Source organism: Lactuca virosa, chromosome 9 (genome assembly GCF_052849685.1).
Source record: "Lactuca virosa cultivar CGN04683 chromosome 9, Lactuca_virosa_CGN04683_v6, whole genome shotgun sequence".
In the NCBI taxonomy this organism is placed as follows: domain Eukaryota; kingdom Viridiplantae; phylum Streptophyta; class Magnoliopsida; order Asterales; family Asteraceae; genus Lactuca; species Lactuca virosa.
In genome coordinates, this window is record NC_136434.1 from 237,405,091 (window position 1) to 237,423,298 (window position 18,208).

Below are 18,208 nucleotides of genomic sequence, written 5' to 3' on the forward strand. Positions count from 1 at the left end.
ATAGTGGCAACCCAGACAATTATCACAAAGACAATCATCTAATCAAATAACTCCTACTAGCGGGCCGACATTGTGGCCGTAGACCCACTTCTACAGGAAGGTAACTCACCTCAATGACGTGAAGTGTCTGAATTGTCCTCGATGCCGGGATTAACTCCTCTCAGACTCCTACACATAACAACCTTCCTTAATTACCATTTCATACTCTTAACCCTTTCGAGGGTCAACTCAAATCAAGTCAAAGTTAAGGTTAACACCCTGGTCAAAGTCAACTTTTGGTCAAAGTCAACATCTGGTTGACTCAACTCGCCGAGTTGGTCCGCCAGCTCGTCGAGTTCCATAATCCACTAACATCCTGGAATCTCGCTCCTACTCGTCGAGTCTTTCAAGAACTCGTCGAGTTCTTATTCATACGAAATCGGGACCTTTAGTCAATGACTCACCGAGTTCGTCCTTGAACTCGTCGAGTCCTTCTGCATGCAAGTTGGAACGTTAGTCCTTGACTCGCCGAGTCTTTCCTTGACTCGTCGAGTTCTTCTTCATGTACATTGGGACATTGCCTTGAACTCGCTGAGTTCATCCTTGAACTCGTCGAGTTCTTCGATCTTCAAGTCCATATTCAAGACCATCTTGTTAAGTCCTCTTCTATACTTAACCAGGTCGATCAGAAACAGAGATGGTTGGAGAACCATAACCCGACTCGCCAAGTCCTATGAGCGACTCGCCGAGTCCCCCAAAGTCCAAGTCTACCAAGTCGATTTCAATCAGGCTTAATGCATCCAGAACATAGATCTGACCTCCTAGGGTCCATATATCACGTAAAGTCACGAACTTTACGTCCATGCATGGGTCTTCATGCTCAAAAGGTCCAAAAATGAAGTCTACAAGATACATGGGGCTCTCATGGCCATAAAGTTGGCACCTTTATGCCATGAGAACCCTCCAAGGTTCAAGATCTGAATTCATTACTCTACTATACACTCTACAACCGTTTGTGACTTAGAAATGCCCTAAAAATGACAAGATTCAAGCCCTAAAGAAGATCTAACAATTGGGAAGTCAAGGTTGAAGCTTTTTACCTCAAACAAGCTGGAAATGCAACCAAGACTCTGGATCTACTGCCTTCTTCTTGAACCTCCAAGTCTTTCATTCCTTCTCCAAGCTTCAAATCACAAAAATGGCACCAAAATAGCTCAAGAACACTCACAACTGATTAGGGTTTCGAGAATGGGGTCTGAGGGTGATGGAGGCTGGAGTGGAGGCCAGTTAAAGTGTTTAAATAGGGCGCAAACCCGAAAATTTAGGGTTTCATCCAGACAGGTCTACTCGTCGAGTCGGGGCTTCCGACTCGGCGAGTAGATACTTCCACCCGCGTCCAATCCTTCGCATCTACTCGACGAGTTAGGCCTCCAACTCGTCGAGTCCCTATGTAATTATGCAAAAACTTATAATAAAATACGTACCGGGAACCGGGCGTTACAAGTGAGTCCAGATGCACCCCCTTCTTTGAAGCGTTATGGCATATGGAATTGACCCATTCCAACTCTCAAGATAAAGCACAAAACTTTGTTTGGAACCTCCTTCAGCCAATCGATATTTTCCAGGTTTATAAGGGTAATTTGGTCAATTTTCTGCCTTAACATATGGACCGAGTCCGAATATAGCCCATCAAGAGCTAAGTTACATCACCATTCTACATTGTTTGCATTACCTGTCTTTTGAGAAGATATCAGAGATAGGAATTCCGAGTTTCGGCAATTCCATTTTTATCCCCACAATCACATGCCAATGATGTGCTTATTGGCGTAATAATCATCTTGTTTGGAGTATAGATTATGTATACATGAGATGACCCTACTCCATAGTAGAGAGGGATCATATCATAACCGCCACCACCACTTAATGATTAAAGCAATGTTGAGTGCTTTGATCGACACACATTGTCCTTTTAATATTTGTTTTGAGCATGGGGGCGTTGAGGGGGTATGGTGGGCAACTGCACAGGGTCTAATTTTTTTATTATATATTTTTATTTAAAAATAAAAATTTATAATAACGATAAGGATCCTTTTGTCTGGTTCGTCTTGGGTCTTTGAGGATATTTAATTTCTCAGAGTTGTCGCCGGTTTTGAGGATACAACTTATCGAAGAGTTATCTTGAATCTGACAAGAAATTTTGTGAGTTTAGATCACAATGCATAAAACAAAGTTCCAACACATAATTAACCAAATGTTTAATTTATGTAAAATATTAATAGTCATAGTCATTAGTAATAGTATATTTTGTATGTTTCAAGATTTTGGGCACAATATTTTATATAGTTTGACAATTTTAGTCCATATTTTGTATGTTTCAAGATTTTGCCACAATACTTTGTATAGTTTGACAATTTTAGTCCCTTACATGTTATAATTAGAGAATGACACATGTCTTTTAATATTTGCCACTTTAAGTCCCACTATTTTGTATGTTTTAAGATTTTACCATAATATTTTCTATAGTTTGACAATTTTAATCAATATCATGTTGTAATTAGAGATTGACGACATGTTTTTGAATATTTGACCATTTTGGCCTTCTTTTTGTCTTACTACTTATTTTTCATTACAGATTGGCCACACATGTTTTAATATTTCTCACTTTCAGTCCCTTTGACCATTTTGACATTCCTTTTGTCTCTTTTTCATCTATCGATTTTGTTTTTGTTTTGGGTTTCATTTTGTCATGGTTTTCTCATCGTCATCATTTGTGAATAAAAAAAACACATTTCAATAATACCGGGTTCAATAAACGTACAAAAATAGCCACAAAGATGACCGGTGGTTCACCACAGGCTCGCCCAATAGTTTACATTAACAGAAACTATATTAAACGAAATATTTTCGCCCAATAGTTTACATTAACAGAAACTATATTAAACGAAATATTTTGCAAAATCATAATTCTATATACTTATACTCTTGGCTAAATATCCAGTAAAATCACACGAGAAACAAACAAAAATTGGGTACTATAAATTCGTGGGTTTAGTCACAGGCAAGAGGTAGAGGTCTGCACTACCATACATCCATAAACCTCTCACCCTTATCGCCCTATCCTTTTCCGAAATCCCGCCACCAGCACCACCGTCATGTCGTGTTCTTCCTCCATCATAGGCGTCTCCTCCCTTTTCCCGAAAACGCCTTCTTCACTAGAGCATATCTCGAAGAAAACCATTACACCTTCATCCCCTTTAGCTTTTCCGTTGTCTTCCGATAAAACGCACTTCACTTCCCTATCCAGACTCAGACATAACAGCGTCGGCGTTGGCGGAGGTGGTTCTACTTTCGTGGCGTCGGCAATTGCGGCGCGGAATTCAGTTCTTAGTGAGGAGGCGTTTAAGGGTCTTGGTGTGTTCGATGAAGGTTCTTCTTTGGAAGACGATGGTGACGCAGAGTATGACGATGAGTCTGAATTTGAAGCCCCCATTGATGGTAATGATGGCGCCAGTGTTGACGATGATGATGAGCTTTCAGTTCGTAGACTGGGGTTGCCTCAAAGACTGGTTGAAACTCTTGTTAAGAGGGGAATTACTAAGCTTTTCCCAATTCAAGTAATTTCACCATTTCTTCCCTTTTATTTATGCACTTCTTAAATGCTTCTATTGTTATTTTCAACATTTCTATTGTTGAAAATGTGTTATCTTATGATTAAACGTGATAATGTTCCAAAAGCAGCAAAATCACATCATAATACCATCTATTACACCTTTCAATTTCAAAACGTGTAACCAAAAATCTTAGTATTTTGTGATTACAATTGTTTTAAGGTTGTTTTTGTCGAAATTTAATTGTGATATTAATTTTTGGATTTTTAGAGAGCCGTTTTGGTTCCTGCATTAGAAGGCAGAGATATTATTGGTCGTGCAAAAACAGGAACAGGGAAGACTTTAGCCTTCGCAATTCCTATTATCAAAAAACTCACTGAAGAAGATGAACAAAACCGAAATAGGTACCTATGCAAAAAAATAAAAAAATGTTTTTTTTATATAAAAACGTACTTTCCCTTCATATATAATTCGGTCAATGGATCATAAAGACTGTTACTAAATTCATTGTACTTTTCAAAAACGGATAATTGTACTTTGAAAAATATAATACCCAATCACGTCAATGTAATTCAAATACAAATTTATCCCAATAATTTATAGGATCTAACCAAATTTTCCATTTTTTTTTTCCTTCTTTTTTTATTTAAAGGATTGTGGGACGTATGCCAAGAGTTTTAGTTCTAGCACCTACAAGAGAATTAGCAAAGCAAGTAGAAAACGAAATCAAAGAATCTGCACCTTATTTGCAAACAGTGTGTGTGTATGGTGGTGTCTCTTACACTTTACAGAAAAACCAACTGAGTCGTGGGGTTGATATAGTGGTTGGGACACCCGGTCGACTCATTGACCTGGTGAATAGTAATATTTTGAAATTAGGGGAAGTTCAATTTTTGGTTCTTGATGAAGCTGATCAAATGCTTGCGGTTGGTTTTGAGGAAGATGTTGAAGTTATTTTACAAAAACTTCCTTCACAAAGACAAAGCATGCTTTTTTCAGCAACTATGCCTGGTTGGGTTCAAAAACTCTCAAGGAAATATTTGAAAGCCCCCTTGACTATTGATTTGGTCAGTTTTTTTTTTTTTTTTTGGATAAACGCAAGAAATAGCAACATACTTTCGTTTCTTACTTTCTTTATATTATGACATTATACTTTTGATGTTTTTCTTATTATGCATTGTATTTTGGAAAATCTGTCCGATTATAGCATTGTACTTTTGATTTTATTTTTGGGTTAATCTCATAAAAGATTTTATATTTTGCGTTTTTTCCGGATTAAACCTCAAATTTGTTTTTTAATTAACAAGACCTTGTATTTTTTCATTTTTTCCGATTTGGCCCTTTTAGTTGTTTTTTTTTTCCAAAAAGAAATTGTAAAATGTGAGGGTTTTTTCGAGAAAAGCTAAAAAAGTTGAGGGTTTATTTGGAAGCAGTTAGCAGGTTGAAGGTTTTTTTTTCGGAAAAAAAGACAAAGTTGAGGGTTTTTTTTCGGAAAAATAAAAAAATACAAGGTCTTTTTCAGGCAAAAAATAAAGTTGAGGTTTAATCTGGAGAAAACACAAAATATAAGGGTTTTTTTTTTTATGAGATTAACCCTTTATTTTTCTTCTTTTTTTGACATTATACTTTGAAAAATATACTTTATTGAAATTGCTTTGTATTTGGATAGCATTGCTATAATTGGGCATGTTTTTTAAAGTACAATGATGTTATTTTAAGAAATAAAAGTAGGATGCTATATTAAACAATCAATGAAAATATGTTGCTATTTCTTACATTCAACCCTACATTTTATTTTTTATTAGGAATAGAATACCCAAGATTTTTTCAAGTTACCATTTTTTACACTATAAATAGGAAAGCCTCATTTCCCCGACTTTATTAAGATATTCTTTCCACATCAACTTAATATAGTTTACTATATTAAGTCATGTCCTCATTAAGTCGATTTTGACATGTTAACATTCCAATTTACATAATATTTTCTTCTTATTTGTCTTAAACTATGTCATGATGCTTATTAAAAAGGTTGGTGATCAAGATGAGAAGCTAGCAGAAGGTATCAAGCTCTATGCTATACAATCTACCTCAACTTCAAAACGGTCAATGCTTAGTGATCTTGTCACGGTATGACCATTGAAAAAAAAAATTATTATTATTATTTTTTTGATTAATGAAAAATCTTATATTTATAAACTTGAGATATGGATTTAGGTATATGCAAAGGGTGGGAAGACGATTATTTTCACTCAAACAAAAAGGGATGCAGATGAGGTGTCATTGGGGTTGACTAGTAGTATTGTTTCAGAGGCATTACATGGTGACATATCTCAACATCAAAGAGAGAGAACACTGAATGGATTCAGACAAGGAAAGTTTACAGTGCTTGTTGCCACAGATGTTGCTTCTCGTGGACTTGATATACCCAATGTTGATTTGGTATGCTTTTTTTGTTTATTTATATCTTGTAATTATTATATTCGAGCAAGATACAGAAAGTCACAATGTAATGTACTTTCACCATTTTCAATCTAATTATTATCTAAAAAAAATAGTTAAACCGACTAAATCAATAAAATGACGATTTAGGTTATCCACTACGAACTACCGAACGATCCGGAAACTTTTGTGCATCGATCAGGTAGAACTGGGCGCGCAGGAAAGGAAGGAAAGGCGATTTTGATGTACACAAATAATCAAAGGAGAACCGTTAGATCTCTGGAGCAAGATGTTGGATGCAAATTCGAATATATAAGTCCGCCAGCTGTCGAAGATCTATTGGATTCCTCAGTCAAACAAGTAATCGCTACCCTTTCATGTGTTCATAATGACTCCATAGAATTCTTCACTCCAACTGCCCAAAAGTTAATTGATGAAAAGGGTACACGGGCTCTCGCTGCAGCCCTTGCACACATGAGCGGTTTCTCCCAACCACCATCTTCCCGTTCTTTAATCACACATGAAAAGGTATGTTATATGAAATTATTTTGATTTTTGATACGTTTTTTATAAGGGTAGTTTTGTAATTTTGCGTGATAGGGATGGATGACGTTGCAAATGACGCGGGATTCTGAGTCGTCGTTGCAAGGGTACATGTCTGCTAGAACGGTTACTGGATTTTTGTCCAGTGTTTATGCTACGGCTGCTGGTGCACTTGGAAAAATTCATGTGATTGCAGATAAAAAGGTATAAAAATAATAGTTGGTGGTGGGCCCCGCCAGATATATGATTTTTGCTTTTTGTAATATATATATATATATATATATATATATATATATATATTTTGTCATCAGGTTCAAGGTGCTGTTTTTGATCTTCCGGAAGAGATTGCGAAAAATTTATTAACTAAGGAGATGCCACCTGGCACCACTATTACAAAAATTAACAAGGTGAAGTTAATTTCGATTTTGAAAAATGTATATGTTATTTTTGTTTTTGTTAATTTGTTATATTGAAGATATATAAGGGATATGAATTGCAGTTGCCTGTATTGGAAGACAATGGTCCAGCGAGTGATTTTTATGGAAGGTTTTCAAACAGGGAGAGAAGTTCACGAGGTGGTGGAGGTTCAAGAAGGGAAGGTTCCGGTGGGTCTCGTGGTTGGGGTAATAATAGTCGATTCTCATCCGGTGGTGGAGGGGATAACTTCCGGCAAGGCGGTAGGAGTGGCGGCAGAGGTGGTGGTGGTGGTAGTAGTTGGTCAAGTGGAGGAGGCTCTAGAACTGGTGGAGGGTCGAGGACAACCACCGGTGGAAGTGATTGGTTGATTGGTGACAGACGATCTTCATCTTCATCTTCACGCTCTCCACCATTTGGAAATAGGGACAGGTAGTATACAATTGCTATAATTAATTGAGTAGATTTTTCAATTTTCAATGTATTGTAATCGGAGAAATGAAATTAAAATTAAAATAATATAATGAAGTATGTTGCTATTTATTGCATTTATTCCTTGGCCAACTTTATACAATAAAATCTGAGGGTTATACTGAATGAATGTGTGAACAAAACAGAAATCTTGTGGGCCCATGTTTCCACTGTGGGAGGTCAGGGCACAGGGCTTCTGAATGCCCTAAGAAGCAAGACTATTAGTTGATGCTCTTCTGTTGTTCAAGTGTTAACCATCATTGCTCCGGTGAAAAGGGGTGGAGGCCACCAACTGCCGCCCATGCTGGCAGTCGGTGTGGTGTGGTGTGCTTTGGATCTTGGTCAAAATAGGAAAAAGTGGATAACCATGATGCTACAGAAATCTGAGGGCAAAATCGGTAGATTATCTTTATGTAGCAGCATCTTTTTCCCCTGTGTAATGTGTTCCCCTTCGGGATTCTTGATTTTTGTCTTATTTGAGTAATTACGTTTATGTATCAAAGTGATTTTCTTGATTTCGTTATTAATCAATGAGTGTTTCCTTGAATTATGTTTATGTATCAAAGTGATTTTCTTGAAATCGTAAAACCCAAAATATATCATCGTCTTATCATCAATCATCATCAAAAAGACAATATATTCTTTGATCAAAACAAATTTAAATAGATGCATCACAAAAATCAAGATTTTGCATTCGACATTGTCTTTCAACAAGGAGGTAGTTCTTAACATGTAATCTCTCTATGTTTAACTCATTTCAGCTTTTCAAATAAAATGTTGATAACTGATCGAAAAACCTGACCTCTTTTGTTCTTCAAAATCTCCCTCACACCCTTTTCATCAGGAGCCATTCCAAGAGCCTTCATCTTCACCACCATTTCTCTACCTTCTTCTTCCTTTCCTCCCTTCACAAACCCCTCCATAACCGCCACACATGTCGCCGGATTCGGTCTAATCCCCTTCCCCATCATCTCCACAAAATACTTCTTCGCTTCCCCCAACAGTTTCTGGTCGCCGGACCCCGCCAGCGCCTTGATCAACACCGTGTAAGTGTAGGCGTTGGGCAGGACGCCGGAAGCAAGCATGCGCGTATATACCTTCAGGGCTTCTTTAGCTTTACCAGCGGCGGCGTACGCTTCGATAACAGCCGTGTGCGCCACTACGTCCGGCATCTGGCCTTTATCTTTGATCTGGGAAAACAATTCAAGCGCTTCGTGGGTGAGTCCGTCATTAGACAATCCGTCGAACATCTTGACTGCACTATCGTTGAGCCCGTCTGTGCGTATTTTGTGAAACACTTCCTGGAGATTTGTGGGGTCATCGGGTTCTTGGATTACTGGGGTTTTCTTAAATGGGTCGTACGGTGGCGGTAGCTTCCTCTTGTCGATCTCTTTCACGGCTGGCGTTGGTGGCGATTGGGAATCATCGTCGGATTCGGAGTCGGAGAGTGAGAAGTTTACCTTGGTGTTGCGCTTTGGGGTGGTTGTTTGTTGAGAGGAAGTAGTGGTGGTGCTGTTGAAGAGTCGGAAAAAGAAGGATTCGTTTGGGGGTGTGGGTGGAATGGGGACGGTTAACGGTGGGAGGTGGTGGCGGAATAAGGAGGTGGAGGAGAAGAGAGTTTGATGTTTGAGCTTGAAGAAGAGGATGGAAGTGATTCTCGCCATGTGAATTTTGAATCGTTGGGTTTAAAGTGCAGAGAGTTGGAGATTTGAAATCATGAAGAGACGTAGAAGTTTCTGGAATGAAAATTCTTAAGCCATTAACACTATGAAAATTTTGGTCCAAGGGAAATTAGAAGCATACAGGAGGAGGTATAGAGTTAAAATCTTGGAATAAAAGTGAATAACTCGTTTTAAACCAAAATTGAATAACAACATAATAAATATTTGGGATAATGACTTGTAACATATTATTGGTTTTGTACACATTTAGTCCCTGATTTTTTTTTTGTTCACATTTTACCTTTGAACTTGTTGTTGTGTTTAAATTAAATCATTATTACCGGTTGCTTCCATATTTGCTAACATGGCTACCTATGTGGACACTCATTAAAAGAAAACACTCATACGTGGATCATCTCTTAGTTCTGTTGATTATAATACGATGTCTAGCCCTAACTTCAGTCAAAAAACATTCGAACCCATACCCAAAATCGAAGAAGAAGATGTCGACTCCTAGTTCATCTGGTTCCATCGCAAAGAAAGAGGAGCTATGTGATTGTCAACTCCCAGTTCGAATATGCACATCCAAGACTAAAGACAACCCTAACAAAAAGTTCAAAGTTTGCCCTAATTCTCTGGTATGTCGATCTTGATTTCCCTCTGTACTTTTGATTTTCCTTCTAATAAATAAAGATTTTGAGGTTCTTACAATTTTTATATTTGATTTCAAAGAAACCAGGTAAGAAGTGTAAGTATTGGGAATGGATTGATGAACCTGTGACTGGGAATCCGGATTTAAAACAAGAACTTGAAGCAGTTAAAGAGGATGTTGCATGTTTGAAGAAAGAAGTTCAAGAGCTGAAGAATAAAGCACATAGTTATAGGGTTGAAATCAGTTGTAATATTATATGAAAACAGTTTGAATAGAGTTTTGTATGATGTATTGAATTGTGGTATTTTGAATGTAGGGATTGAATGGTTTATATGGAATGTACTGAATAGTTTATATTAAATGTATTGAATGGAGTTTGCATACTGAATGAAGTGTTACATGGTGAACATTTGATTGTAATTTACATTGAAAACATCCATCTATCCCAATTACCTTCCTACACCCATCTAACCATCCATCAACCACTCCTTTAAAACTCACATAAAACCTTTCAAACACCACAGTAGAATTATTTTGGGGCTGCACATACACTTCTACATGAGATCCTGGGTTGGCCCTTTTAATTTCAGCTCCATAATCCCACAGCTTGGAATAATGATCCTTCAAATCACCCTCAATTTCACACAATGCAAATCTTTTTGCATTCCTACATTGTCCAACACTAACATTTATGTTGAATAACTTGGATACCATAACTTTCATCTTCCTCAAACTCATTTTAGGGGACTCTAGAATATCAGTGACAAATTGTTTCCCTATCCACTTATAGGTAACAATTGACCCAAGTTTGAATGCCCTTGAACAACTATGGTCTTCTCTAAGGGACTTTATTTGAAATGTTTGTTCATCTTTCATCCAGGAAGCCCACGGTCTAAAAGGGCATTGTGGTCTTTTTCCTTTACAACACTTTACAAGCAACCTATCCTTGTCATTCTTCTCATAATACAAGTCATATCCATGTACAACTGCATAGTTACTGAGAGATGACTTAAGTTCTTCAGGAGAAGAGAATCTCATACCTAGTTCAGGCTTCATCTTCCTCCATTCCTGAGTAGCATCATGCCTAGGGTAGACAGCTGGAAGTTCATTGCCTTTTTCATCTTCATCTTCAACAACTACTGGACATAACTTGTTCAAAAACTTATCATTATAGGTTCTTTTGAAGATTCTTTTGCTTGATGTAACACATTCATCCTCTTCATGTTCACAGTTCTCATCATCTGCCAAAACAGAGTCGACATCTTCTTCTGAATACACAAGTTCTTCATCGTCTGGTTCTTCTTTCTGAATCCACTCAAATAGAGGTTCATTATCATGGTCAATATACACATCCACATGTCTGTTAGCATTTGCAACCTCAAGAAACTCAGAGTAGTCACATTCATTTTGTAGTGTTTGGAGCCCCCACTCAATCTCACTTCAGGTATACAGTAATACACATGCTTGCACTGAAAATCGATAAGCTTCTCAACATATTTGATGAAATCGGAGAAACCAAACTCGTTTGCATCTTCATTAAGACGTAGTACTTGTGGAGCAAAATACACTAACAGATTAGGCACAAAAGTACCATTATAGTGTACATCGACTTTTGGAAAAGCTTGATTTTCCTCCATTGAATCAGAATGGTGTTTTGAGAGAAGAGAAGTGTGAGTAATGTGGAACCGATCAAGAACGAATTATGAGAATAAAGACAATATAACCCTAATTGATCTTCGTTCGTAAATGAGGTTTTTTGATAAATGAGGGTGGAAGAGGGTAACTGCCACGTAATTGCCACGTAAACCAGTAAAACACAAAATGACCGGCTTAACTGGAAGCAACCGGTAATAATGATTTAATTTAAACACAACAACAAGTTCAAGGGTAAAATGTGGACAAAAAAAAGTCAGGGACTAAATGTGTACAAAACCAATAATATGTTACCCTTTTAAGTCATTATCCCTAAATATTTCTATAATTATGTATACAGTTACATACAATTTATTTACAAATATGTATTAATAAAAGAAATTAGAATTTGCAAAAATATAATGAGAACTATTATGCCATTTGTGTTAAATTAAACATTATTTTTCGTTAGTAGAAAGATATGATTGTTAGTCAACCTTGGACATGTGTAAATCTTTATATTTGTTATATGTTTATGTAATTTTTTTTTTACAAAGAGAGCTTCAATAACTATATACTATTTGGAAACACCAAAACAAGTTAAGCAACTTTAGAAAAATGATAAACAATTTCGGTAAAACAAGCAGAATAAACTTCTGAAAAACAAAAATCGAAAAATTGTAAACCTAAACACAATATTTAATATGGTTTGGTGGATATGCTCTTATCGTCACAATGATTGCTCTCTTGAAATTTGTACACACATACACACCCCTCAAGGTTGAAGATTCTTGAAGCAACTACATGACGTCTTGTAATTGACTAATTTCTTTTAGGGCCTAATTATGGATATGCATGGCCCATTAGCTTTAGCGTATCCCTATGTACCTAGGCAACACATTAGATTTAGCCCATTAGATTTAGTGTATCCCTAAAAGGAATTAGTCAATTACAAGACCACATGCCATGCACCTAGGCAACACATTCTTCATGCATAAGACGTATTCATTATGCATGGAGCGCATTCAACATCAAGCAACATATCCTTAAACCTCCATTATCTACCTAATGTATTCTCCGAGCCAACATCACATTCTCTACATCAGGAGCGCATTCTCCATGTTAGGAGCATATTCTCCATGCTTTAGGAGTGCATCTCCAACAGTGGAGCACATTCTCCAAGTGTGTAACGTCCGTAGATCTGGGCTAGTCAATTTAGAGATAATAGGGGTCGAAAACGACTTTTCGACAAAAAATTATTTAGAATAAATAATCTTAACCAAGTTGTAGAATATGTCTCAAGGGTTCCGTACATATAAAGAACGCCGAAATCCGAGTTATAACGAAGAAGTTATGGCCCGTCGAAGTTTTTCGGCAAAACCGGCACGACACCGGGAGACGTAAATAGTGAATTTACGATAGAGTGACTTTTAGCCTTAGTGATCTAAACGAAAGTCGTAGAATATGTTAAACCGACAACATCCATAAAAAGAACGCCCAAATCTAACTTCGTATGAGGAAGTTATGAATTTTCTAAGATTTGGCATAGCAGTGCATGGCCCGAAACTCGAATTTTAGTTCGAGCGGTTTTTGGCCTACGCAACCTAAATGAAAGTTGAATATCTCATTAATAGGAACTCAACGATAAAAATACAGACGAAAACGGAGTCCGTATGTAGAAGTTATGAAATTTACGCAGACATTTAACAATATAATCACCTCCTACTGTTAAATTTAAGATCGGTCGAGAATTAGCCAACGGAGTAAAAAGGAAAGTTGTAGATTTTATTTTTACCTACGCGTGGATATAAATAACGTCCAAAACGAAGCTCATATTAGGGATGTCAAAAAGTCTCATGGGACCCCGTTCCCGTGGGGGCCCCGTCCCATTTGGGGAAATTTTATTAAAAAAATCGGGGGTGGGGACGGGGGCGGGGGCAAGGTTAACCCCCGTTTTAATTTCGGGGGCGGGGGCGGGGGTAGGCAATCCCGTCCCGAAACCCCCATGGGGACCCCGTTAATAAATTACATATATATTTACATATATTTATTATATAAATATAATAAACAATAACATGATTTTGAGCTTCCAGAGTTCATCAAAAATCATGTTTTTAAGTTGTTAGTATAATGTTTTTAAGATGCCATAACTTTTTTATTTTTAACATCTAAAATTCCGCTATAAATAATTATTTGTTACCTAAAAAATAGTTTCTTTTAGCATAAATAACAACTATTTTTAGCCCAAAAAAAGGCAGCCGAAAATCAATCGGGGACGGGGGTAATAAAGGGGATTCGGGGGCGGGGGCGGGGGTAGGAAGGTTGAACATTTCGGGGGCGGGGGCGGGGACGGAAGAATGGAGAAATTTTGGGGGCGGGGGCGGGGGATGCACTTCCCGTCCCATTTGCTCCCATTGGCATCCCTAACTCGTATGCGAAAGATATGGACGAAGCTTAGTCGCTACTCTTCGTGCGCGATAAATACGATACAGTTTTTGTAAATTTGAGATAGAAGGAGAATTAGCCGACAAAGTCTAAATGAAAGTTGTAGTACTCGTAAATACCAACGCGTGGATATAAAGAACGTAGAAAACGGAGCTCGTACGCGGAAGATACAGACGAAACTTAGGGGCTACTTTACTATAAAATCCCTATAAATAAAGGGCGAACTCTTCATATTTTTTACTCACACCATAAGCCTTTCTTTCTCTCTCTAACTTCTCTCTAGCCTCCCTAAACCCCTCCCAAGTCTAGGGAACCTCCCTAGCACGAGAAGGAAGCCACGGAGCGCCCGACGGCTCCGAGAATAAAAGCTTTCGGCTCGGAAACGCTGCTCCAGCGAAGCCCGGTTTTTAATAAAAACCCGCTGTAAGTGAGCTACGCCTATACTATATTTAATATAGCTTTTATTTAAATATAGTAATGTTATTAGGACCTTATAATAATTATTTGGGCTATTATTATAGGTTATATAAGTGTCGTTATAATATCTTTTTAACCACTCGCGGTACAGGGAATCTGGTTTGGAGGGCCGCTTGGGTTGCTGGATTCAGAAGTGCTATATGCCAAAATGATCCTGCCCTCCGGTGTTCCATGTCTGGCCCCTGTCTGTACATAGTGGGTGAAGAGTATTGTTTAACGCTTATATAATAGTAATGATAGCTAGACTATTAATTAGTCTCAGTGAATATTAGACTAAACTTTAGCGATAATAATGCTAGGTTTCGTCGAAGGAAAATAGAATCATTAAAAGCGAAGCGCTGCCCGAGTTTGGAATCATCACTTTAACAAGTGAGTGCATAGTTACTTTCATTTTACACATAGATATGAAGTATTTTATATAAATTACGTGCTATGTGTGCATATTATATGTATACTTGCTATCTATGATGGATGAACGATTTTATACATGTTTTAAATGATTTAAACTGTATATGTATTTTATATCTACATAATATGTTGGGTAAAACATGGGTAGATGAAATATGAGTTGGATGATGAGTTGAGAGGTGATATAGACCATGAGGTAAGGGTGAGAGGTGGACGATGTGAGAAGCCTTTTTCCCAAATGATGTCCCCGTCATCTAGCAGAGTATGGATGACAACCACGGACTATTCTAGACAGTCCAGTGGAACACTAGCAGGCTCGCAACCTGTAGGTGTTGTGAACGATGTGTTCACCCGGTGTACTCTAAACCCTGGCGATCATGCAGACTTGGTGCCTAAATCTTGGCGATCATACAGACTTGGTGCCAAAACCTTGGCGACTATGCAGACTTACTGCCTAAATCCCGGCGACTATGCGGACTTAGTGCCTGTTGTATAAACCCTGGCGACTATGCAGACTTAGTGCCCGTTGTGTAAACTATGACAACGATGGACTTCGTGCCGATTCCTTAGGATGATCCTTAGGAATGAATGAACGAGGAATAGCTGATTCTTAGGTTAGATCCTTAAGAACAAGGAAGATAATGGGGATGGGTAATTTGGTTAATTGTTTGATGATTAAATATAATATAGTTATATTATAGTGGGTTGAAAACCCTATGTACTCACCAGGTTTCCCAACCTGACCCACTCCAGCTTATTTGTATCACTAGTGTCGATACGAAGCTACTTTACACTGAGAGATTAAAAGAGATGTAGATCACTAGTGTAAATGAAAGTAAGTTCTGTTTATGCTTATGTTCCTGTATTGACGATGACATCCCAAGGTTTTAAAATGAATAAAAATACATTTCTTCGGAAATGCTTTGATAACACATTTATCATGTTTTTCTGGGAACAAATTCCGCAACATTTTTATTAAAAGAAATACTCTGATTTTTATAAAGCATAAACAAAATCGGTCTTTTCTGGCCGTGAAAATGGGGATGTCACAAAGTGCCTGGTTACTTTGCTAAGGACTTCGCCGAAATTCGACACACATTGATGAACCATAGATGAACCAGACTTCGTTGGTGGCGGACTAGACTTTGTTGGCGATGAACCGAACATTGACGAAGAAATAAATAATATCCAGCCACCAGAATCCTAGTAGTATCCGATGCCGAATTCGCCAGAGAAAGAAACCGAGAGATGATTACATTGATGACTCCAATTTGGAAAATCCTTACACCTTTTACCAGTGACGACTCTGATCTTGAAAACCTAGCTAGCCTAGTATGGTTGCTGCTACCAAAAAACCCTAACCCTCGAACTTGAAAACTCTAGCCCTCGAACCATAAAACCCTAGCCAACATAGGTTCCGACGACATTAGGGTTTAGCGTTGAAGATAACTCACTGGTGGTTTAGGGTTAGTAGTGAAGGAAGCTCCGATAAAGGTGACTTAACGACAGTGAAGGTGGAGATGAACAAATGACATGAAGGTGGTGATCCGGCATAAGGGGCGGCTCTAGACTTTCAGGAGTGTGTTCATCTAGAAATCGTTTTTAGGAGTGTGTTCATTTATTTTCAGAACCCTCAACCCTGATGTGTGTATGTTCTTAGTTTTCATCCCTAAATGATTTCTTGTTTTTTCCAGCAAGTTCTTGGTTTTCTGAACTAAACAATTTCAGGACCTACAAATCTAACATATGTATTTTGGTTTAAATGATTTCAAGAAAATGTTTGAAATCACCGGAAAACTAATATTCGTCAGAGACTCGTGGAAGAAGATGACCGAAGAGTCGCTGGAGATGACAAAGTTGCTTGAAACCTTCAATAACCGATAATGAGGATATTTTTTAAACATCTACAACAACTTCAATACTAAATGATGTAAAAAAAAATTGACTAGATAGAACAAAAACGATACTTCATTAAGACTTAAATCATTTACCCTTTTTGCAATTATTCTCCATTTTCTTCAAATCCCTTCCCCCTCCCTCCTAACAAAATCAAGTAGACAATTTATTATCCATTCATCCCTTTCTATCCTACTCCTTTCTCCAGTGTGAAGCTTCATCCACGACAACCCCACTGTAAGCCCCGCTCCACTTATTCGATTCTTAGACTAATCTATTCGCATAACAACGATGCATCATTGGAAACTAATTTCATCTTTTTTCCCTTTGTAAATGATCTGGTTAGGGGCGAAGAATGGCACAAGAGTTAACCCTAGGGATTTTAATTGACGTCGTCGACGACGAATGGATGAGAGATACTCTTCCTGACGATGGTACGTTACTTCTTTCACTTTCTTTCTTGAAATACTAAAAGCTTCATGAAATTGGAGAATTTATGCTTAAATTAAATGGTTGATACTCTGTTTTAACAGATCTCGCATTACCCCCATCACTCGTCCCTCGGAATGATGATGCTGAAGATTCCAGTATGTTTTCTCTTGCTGTTAACAAACAAATATTTCTATCTATTTATCTTCTTAGGGTTTTTTTTTGGTGTCTGCTTTATTTACGACTGAATAACTGAATCGCATGTCTTGTTTGGATTGGGTTGTTAGTATTTATCTATCAATTGAACAAAACTTGCATGGTTTAGCATTCTTTGAACTCCATTGATGCTGTAAAAACCAGAAAACCTTCCCAAAATTCATTATATATTTTGCCCCATTGATGTTCTTAGGGTCTGTTTGCCTTTGGTATGATGGAATGGAATGAACAGAATAATTGAATACTCCACTCCATTCCATTGTGTCAAACAAACAACAAATTTTCATTATCATTTATTTAAACAAGAATATTAAAATGGTATTCATTAATTGTTGCTTTGTATTTATGTACTTTGATAAAATCATTTTGTTTATCAGATCATGAGGCACCACAAGCGGATGGAGATATTTGGCACGATCTTGCACTTGGGTCAACTCAGTAGTACAGATGTTGTCTAACTGCATCTTTGTTACACATCTTCTAATATTTCAAATTTCATTACATATGTTATTAGCCTTATGTTATCTTACCCTAAGGTGGTGTTTTTTTTTTTTTTTTTTTTTTTTTTGCTTAATGGACTTACAGGAGACAAGTTTAAGGGGATGTTTCTTTTTTACTTAATGAGCTTAATGGTTAAGCACTTAATTTGGATAGCTTAATGGGTTTAAACGAATAACACAACTTAATGAGTTTAACACTTACAAGTTACCTATTTGCTCTTTTTCCTTCTCTACTTCTCTCACTGAAGAATGTTTTGAAACTTGCTTTTTTAAAATGAAAGGTAAAATGGTTATTTAGTCCTATTTTGATCTAAAAAAACACACCTTGTGGATACAATATTTTATCTGCACATACAGCATTACTCATTCTACCACATTATAGATACATGATTTAACATGACATAGAATGAAGACTTTATGTAAAAGTTAGGAAAATGA

General features: G+C 37.4%; 3 protein-coding genes across 3 annotated transcripts; 2 read left to right on the plus strand and 1 right to left on the minus strand.

Annotated features, from left to right (window-relative positions):
* Positions 1-3,029: 3,029 nt before the first annotated feature.
* Positions 3,030-8,001, plus strand: LOC145137207 (DEAD-box ATP-dependent RNA helicase 3, chloroplastic-like). Its single transcript, XM_079071346.1, has 10 exons — positions 3,030-3,593; positions 3,858-3,991; positions 4,240-4,654; positions 5,616-5,714; positions 5,802-6,026; positions 6,177-6,554; positions 6,627-6,773; positions 6,881-6,976; positions 7,069-7,415; positions 7,601-8,001. The coding sequence occupies exons 1-10, from the start codon at positions 3,132-3,134 to the stop codon at positions 7,677-7,679; spliced, it is 2,382 nt and encodes a 793-aa protein (XP_078927472.1). The 5' UTR covers positions 3,030-3,131; the 3' UTR covers positions 7,680-8,001.
* A 116-nt stretch (positions 8,002-8,117) lies between these two features.
* LOC145137209 (uncharacterized) lies at positions 8,118-9,289 on the minus strand. The gene has a single exon (XM_079071347.1). It carries the CDS (start codon positions 9,116-9,118, stop codon positions 8,207-8,209), a length of 912 nt encoding a protein of 303 aa, XP_078927473.1. The 5' UTR covers positions 9,119-9,289; the 3' UTR covers positions 8,118-8,206.
* Positions 9,290-16,736: 7,447 nt separating this feature from the next.
* Positions 16,737-17,923, plus strand: BNS (bonsai). Its single transcript, XM_079072545.1, has 4 exons — positions 16,737-16,862; positions 16,972-17,059; positions 17,159-17,212; positions 17,648-17,923. Exons 2-4 carry the CDS (start codon positions 16,981-16,983, stop codon positions 17,710-17,712), a joined length of 198 nt encoding a protein of 65 aa, XP_078928671.1. The 5' UTR covers positions 16,737-16,862; positions 16,972-16,980; the 3' UTR covers positions 17,713-17,923.
* The last annotated feature ends 285 nt before the right edge of the window (positions 17,924-18,208 follow it).